This window comes from Lolium perenne, chromosome 7, assembly GCF_019359855.2.
Source record: "Lolium perenne isolate Kyuss_39 chromosome 7, Kyuss_2.0, whole genome shotgun sequence".
Lineage (NCBI taxonomy): Eukaryota > Viridiplantae > Streptophyta > Magnoliopsida > Poales > Poaceae > Lolium > Lolium perenne.
The window spans coordinates 226,620,869-226,626,883 of record NC_067250.2 but is presented as its reverse complement, the minus strand read 5'-3'; the positions used below and the strand labels follow the sequence as shown (position 1 = coordinate 226,626,883).

The window sequence follows — 6,015 nt, the reverse complement described above, 5'->3', positions numbered from 1 at the left end:
TGGGGAATCCTGCATATATTCCCTTTTATATTAACCCTATGGACACTTGACACCTCACATGTTCTTTAATTAGATTTGAGTTAACACCTGCCCACCCATGATATAGCCGGGCCACGAAACAATCCTTCCAAAGAAGATTACTGGAAATGGAGATCTCTCTCACAGATGGCTACCTTTATATTTGACCCATATCGAAGAAAGGTTACTATGATGATGCTCAAAGCACACAAGGAATTGTTGATTCGCCCAGCAGCAAAATGATAAGCTTCCCCCACAGAATACTACATCAAGCTTCATACAGAACGCAACAGTAACATTCATGCCATGTCAAACAACCATACGTGACAACCAGATGTATCTTGTACTTGGTTTCACTTTGCTGCAGTGTTAAAGCTTCCCCCACATAATACTAAATCGCTGCAGCAAGCAGCTGTACAACTACCAGTACAGAGCAGCCATTGCATCGCGCCTACCACCCAGATAACAGCTTCTTTGCTGCTTAAGCGTTCGCAAGGATTCGTTACATATCAACACTCAGCACCTGTCCATTGGGCTGCACATGAGGCAGCTTGTCAGTCTTCCATCAACATTGCTTGTTGTCGCTCCCGTTGGCGTGGTATCCCCTTCTCTGAATTCTTACTGGTTCCTCCATACTGATAGTAGTAGCGCAGTGTCGCTACAGAAATGAAGGCTGCAGAAAGAAATAGCGTGGAGATAAGCTTTAACATGTTTGAATAAAACAACAAACTGTAATACAGTAAAAAAAATCACAGAGGACAAAATCTGCAATGATGCTTTGAGCTTATCTTCACTTGAAAGTATGGAACACAGCTGCATAACTAAGCCAACAACTCCAACAATATCTACATTAGGACTTTTATACTGACAGTAGTAGTAGAGCATTACCACAGTACTAGTTTAACCACTGGCGCAAACAGTTAATTTTTTTCACAAAGTACTAAACAGTTTTCTGAACTGTATCCTCAAATGATGCATATCAACAATGACATGTGCTCGACTCTTCAACAGCATCCAACAGTTGGTCTTATTTTGCACTGACATGAGAATTTGTAAAGCAATTTGTATGAGCCAGTACTTGCGTGAATTCACTCGATTATAAATATTCAAAAACGTACCAGCCATTACACGTGTCTTCACACTGACCACGTTCCAGAAGGTTATAGCTGCAGCTGCTGCAACGAGTTTCTTGCGGGGACAGGACTTCCATGCATTCAGAATTCGGGCATTCAAACCCTCAACTGGAAAAATAACAACCCATGACTCCTTGCCCCATTAAAATTTAAATGGTACTTTCAGGAGAAATTGGTACATGCTACCTACCCTTTTCACGAATATGACTCGAGTAGCAGCTATACAGTCTTGGGAGTGTAAAAGAACCAAAAAATCCTGTAAATTTTCATTAAATACGAGATGATATAAAGGTCAAGTCATGCAAAAGTTTGACTGCTCTTTGCCATTCACACATATACCTATTGCAAGAAGCCTCCATAACGTTAACAGATGACCATACTTCGCACCAAACAGAAGAATAGGTAACACCTAAGATTAACAAATCAGCAACCTTAGAATTCTTCAAAGAAAATTGTTATGCTTTCTGAATAACGCAGAGCATGGAATCAAATGCAGGGCTTACTTTCAGTGTCATGGACGGATCACCAGAGAAGATCACTCGGGCCATGGAAAAGAGGGAGTTAGCAATTGGCAAGACAGCCTGGGCAACCCGGAGCACATCCTCCTCAGTCAACTGGAATTTCCTTACGGGTTCAGTGTTTTGCCTGTTACAACTTCTAAATTAACACGATTTGACAGATACTGAGAAAAACTTTAACACTATTCCAAAAAGAGAGAACATTACTGAATTGTACCTCTGACTAATGGAATCTTTGAAGAAGGCTAAGCCCAACGTCACAACACCAAAGTTGCAAAGTATCTTGATTGGACTGCAAAGTAGAAGGCAATATTCAAATGTCAGATTATAAATATGCAAATAAGGTTAATGCCATTAGATACATCAGTATTCAGGAAAATACTATTGCGAGCAGAGCAGATTGGGTAGGCCTTATAAAAAATGGCACTGCGTATGGTTTGAGGCATTTGGTTAGGATTTACTCATCATACAGCACACTTATCCTTCCTTTCATTTTCCATTTGCTTATTAAAAAAGTCTCTAGAACCACAAAAATAAATCCATTTCACACCATCTAATCCCCATTTTAAGGGCTAAAACACTTATGCCCTTAATGCACAGCTCCGTGCTGCCAATGGTATTCTCCTAAATTTCTGGTGAGTGACATGAAACTGGACACTGGAGCCCATTTGCAGTTGTAGTTTTATATATAGATGAATTGATAGCACCAGCCTATTTTTTTCAATATGTAATAAGCTGAACAATGTACTGATGAAATACATCAAAAGTTGCACGTGCCTGAATTCGATGTCTGTTGAGAATGAAGAAGAGCAGAAAATCATAGATCCCGAGCCAAACCAAAATGCTGCTCTCCCAACATTCTTCCACATCACCAATTCGACGACCCTTTCCCAGAGACCTTCCCAGTCAGACTGCTCTGCATTATCTGCACCTAGTACTCAAACAGAAATTAACCACGTCAAAAAAGGAAGACATATGTAAACAACACTATCATGCCACAAGAAAAGCATATCATGGCGCAAGAAAAAAATTGCACAGTAAAGTAACAAAGAACTACTTTTCTCGAACAGTTTGTTAAATTATGGCGGGCATATATGAACAACACAATGTTTTATCTACAACGTACTAATAAAACAAGTTTTACTCTTACACTAAGAGGGAAAAAACTATCAGCAGAAATGGATGTTGACATTTTGAATCAGACAACACAGCCTCATGACACTTGGACATATTCCTGGAGAATTTCATACACCTCTAGTCAGTATTACAAGTTCTGTTTCAGAAATATGGACCCTCATGTTGCTTTTTCATGGTTATGGAATCTAGATGCACTCCTAAACTGAATGTCTTCTGTTGGCTTGTCTTGTCTGATAGACTAAACACAAGGAGTATGCTTAGAAGGAGACACTATACAACCAAATCTGATACCGTTGTTTGATGTGCCAAAACCCACCAGAGGAAACCATTGAGCATAGGATTTTCCTTCTCCCTTCAGTTCTCAGTGTTGGCTACGGGAACAGTAGGAGTATTATTCAGCATGGGAAGGACCAGTGGCACAAACCCATGTTCATGGAAGTTTTTATGACTGGAGCTTGGAGCATTTGGAAGGAAAGGAATAATCTTCTCTTCAATGGAATCATCCCAGATGTAGACTCATGGAAAGCAAGATTTACATCAGACGTCACTCTTCTAGTTCATAGGAGTAGAGAACACCTACATCCCTTTATTTCTGAGCCGCTGGCTGCCATGTAACTTGTTCAGATGTCTGGCCTCTTTGTAAATACATGTAAAGCACCATATTCTATTAATATATTAAAACAGTAGGAGCCTTTCCTACTGTTCAAGGTTCAAAAAAATATTTACTCTGTCTGAACCAATATCCCAATCCAGGGTAGTTTTATCTGAGACACTGTTCTGAATAACAGCAACTACATAATAATTAAGAATGTTGACAAGGTAAAAGTTATTCTATCCATTAACTTAAGCTAAATCTAAAGGTTAGGCCAATACAGATGTGCATAAATGTTAACTATGTCTGTCTAGGACCTTTCGCTAAATTTGGATCAATTTGATCTTGGATTGGTGAAATTTAAGCACATCCTGAGCTCCCTCCCGGTTGGGGATCATTCACAACAAACGCAGAAAGTCTATATGGACTTTTTGTGTTTGCCTGATGCAAACTACCTGGGCCTCAACAGCGGACCATCCACATCCTTGTTCCATAGAGTCAGCATATGAGATGCAACACGGACTATCATGTGCTCTGGGGTCATACACCATCCAGCATACACATGAGGACATTGTCATGACTCATTTAGTTCGGTCTCCTGTGTCATGTCTGCTGCACAACATCTTCAGCCTACTCTAATAGTGCTGTAGCTAGTTAGTGGGTTTGAAACGAAAATTTGAGCGAGCAGGCTTTGAAGTTCCTATTCAACACCCTACTCGGTACTATCGTTGACAGATAGATTAACAGCCAAAATAGACAACAGCATTTGCAATTAAGCTTATCCTCTATTCAACAGTTTGCATTTTGCATAGTGTTAATTGTACATAAAATCCAATTGCAATACCAAGAACAAAGTCCCCTTTAGAGATTCAGGAAACAACATTCCCTACTCCAAACCAAAACGAAAGGTTTGTAACACAACAATCCTGCATTCTGTGAACCCCTAATAGCGCGATAACAGAAACACGAGGTTATCAGTTGCTACTCGGTTTACCTCGGGTGCGACTGACGGGGGGATAACAAGGCACCAAAGCCAAGCCCGGGCCCTTCTTCTCCTTCGCAACTCCCTTGGCGGCCGCGCTCTTCCTTCCCCGAGCCTTACCCACGGCTTCCTCCTCCTCCGCCGCCGCATCCTCCCTTCCGCCGTCACACTCCAGCCGGCGCCGCGCCCGCCTGACGTTCTTCCCGGGCGACGCCGCTGCCCCCGACCCGCGGCGCTTCTTTCGCGGAGACCCGGCAGGCCCCGCGCCCTGGTCGACGACGGCCGCGGAGCGGGTAAGCTTGGAGCGGCGGCGCCGGGCGGGGCCATCGCAGAGAGGGGAAAGGGGGAGCACGCCCTCCGGAGAGGGGACGGCCGGGGAAGGCGACGCGGGACCACGCCGCGACGGTGGCGGAGGGAGAGGGGCGGTCTCGTCGGTGGCCGCGATTTCGCCGGAGCGCGGCATGGGAGCAGTGGGAAGGCTCGGGGAGTCGAGCTCTATTTCCATTTCCTCTGGTTTGGTTTGCGGCGGCGGGGCTGGGCTGGGTTGTGGGGGTTTTGGCGATGGAAACGCCCCTCAATCAATGGACTGAAATTCGAAGCTTTCCCCCTCCAAAAGGAGCTCCAAGGGGATGCAGCTTACTCATTTTTGAACTGTACCCTTAGAAAGGTCATTCCATTCGGACAGAGCATGCACCCTTTATTTGAAATGCATTTTAAGTATATTTATAAATGTTTTAAAAATATAAATAAAAATGTCATGTGTAAAAGACAAATTTTTGGTGGTAAAATAGCCTATTTCTCGAGATATTATTTGTCTTTTTTATACAGGATACAAAAATTGTCGGTTTTATATGAAATTGTACGTGCATACATAGAACATACTACCTCCAATGCTTAAGGCTTATATTATTTTTAGAAAGTTAAATTATGTTAAATTTAACTAAGTTTTTACCAAAAATCATTAACATGCAAAATACAAAATTAATATGATTAAATAGATAATAAAATATGTTTTCATATGGTATCTATAAATTTGTTCTAAAAGTTTGATCAAACTTTATTTGGTTTGACTTTAAAAAAAAGTCTTAAGCTTTGGGATAGAGGTAGTATCCCTCTACATGCGCGATTTTTTTCTAAATTTTTAAATATGTTTCGTACATACCGGGTGCATATAGTTTTGGTTTTCCGCATTCCATCATTTGAATCAATGGTTTATGATTAAATAGTTCCTTAGCTCAAAACATTACTCTGTAATAAATTAATGGAAAACTCTTAACTACAACCGCCGCCTGATCAATCTTCTGGGTTTTTTCGGCGTGGTGCTCCCTCTGATGGTCTCACCCACGCGGAGGCGTACGTCATCCTGCACATAATCATCCATGTTCTCTCTTGAGCATCGTCTCACACAAGAAGCGTTGATCTGCGCCAGCCATTGGAGAGCGCATGTAAGCAATGGCACCACCTCGCACAGAGGCTTACCGGAGGCATGCGGCGCCTAGGTCGATGACATGTGCGGCCAACCCCTCCGCTTCCTTCGCTGCTCACTGAATTAACCCGACACCTAGCCTGTAGACGCGAGCGGCCAGCCCCCTCCACTGCTCCTTCACGGCACCACGCCATGGAAGAGCTCGCCAT

At 42.7% G+C, this 6,015-nt stretch overlaps 1 protein-coding gene across 4 annotated transcripts; it reads right to left on the bottom strand.

Annotated features, from left to right (window-relative positions):
* Positions 1–234: 234 nt before the first annotated feature.
* On the bottom strand, positions 235–4,934 carry LOC127313791 (reticulon-like protein B17). 4 transcript variants are annotated; one of them, XM_051344259.1, is made up of 9 exons: positions 4,393–4,934; positions 2,429–2,600; positions 1,887–1,961; positions 1,655–1,796; positions 1,491–1,560; positions 1,342–1,407; positions 1,137–1,259; positions 907–1,055; positions 235–691 (listed from the first exon to the last, which is right to left on the bottom strand). In XM_051344259.1, exons 1-8 carry the CDS (start codon positions 4,883–4,885, stop codon positions 949–951), a joined length of 1,248 nt encoding a protein of 415 aa, XP_051200219.1. In that variant the 5' UTR covers positions 4,886–4,934; the 3' UTR covers positions 235–691; positions 907–948. The 4 variants fall into 4 exon arrangements, with proteins under 4 accessions (XP_051200219.1, XP_051200218.1, XP_051200217.1 ...); XM_051344258.2 differs by lacking the exon at positions 907–1,055 and having other exon boundaries at positions 2,429–2,594; positions 4,393–4,932; XM_051344257.2 differs by lacking the exon at positions 907–1,055 and having other exon boundaries at positions 4,393–4,930.
* Positions 4,935–6,015: the final 1,081 nt, after the last annotated feature.

Bases quoted from the DNA above. Each gene is read 5' to 3' on its own strand.
- LOC127313791 (XM_051344257.2), bottom strand. From the start codon at position 4,885: ATGGAAATAGAGCTCGACTCCCCGAGCCTTCCCACTGCTCCCATGCCG. The intron at 1,962-2,428 runs GTATTTCATCAG...TCTACTTTGCAG, and splicing joins AGGCACGTGCAACTTTTGAT to TCCAATCAAGATACTTTGCA. The intron at 1,797-1,886 runs GTACAATTCAGT...AAGTTGTAACAG, and splicing joins AAAGATTCCATTAGTCAGAG to GCAAAACACTGAACCCGTAA.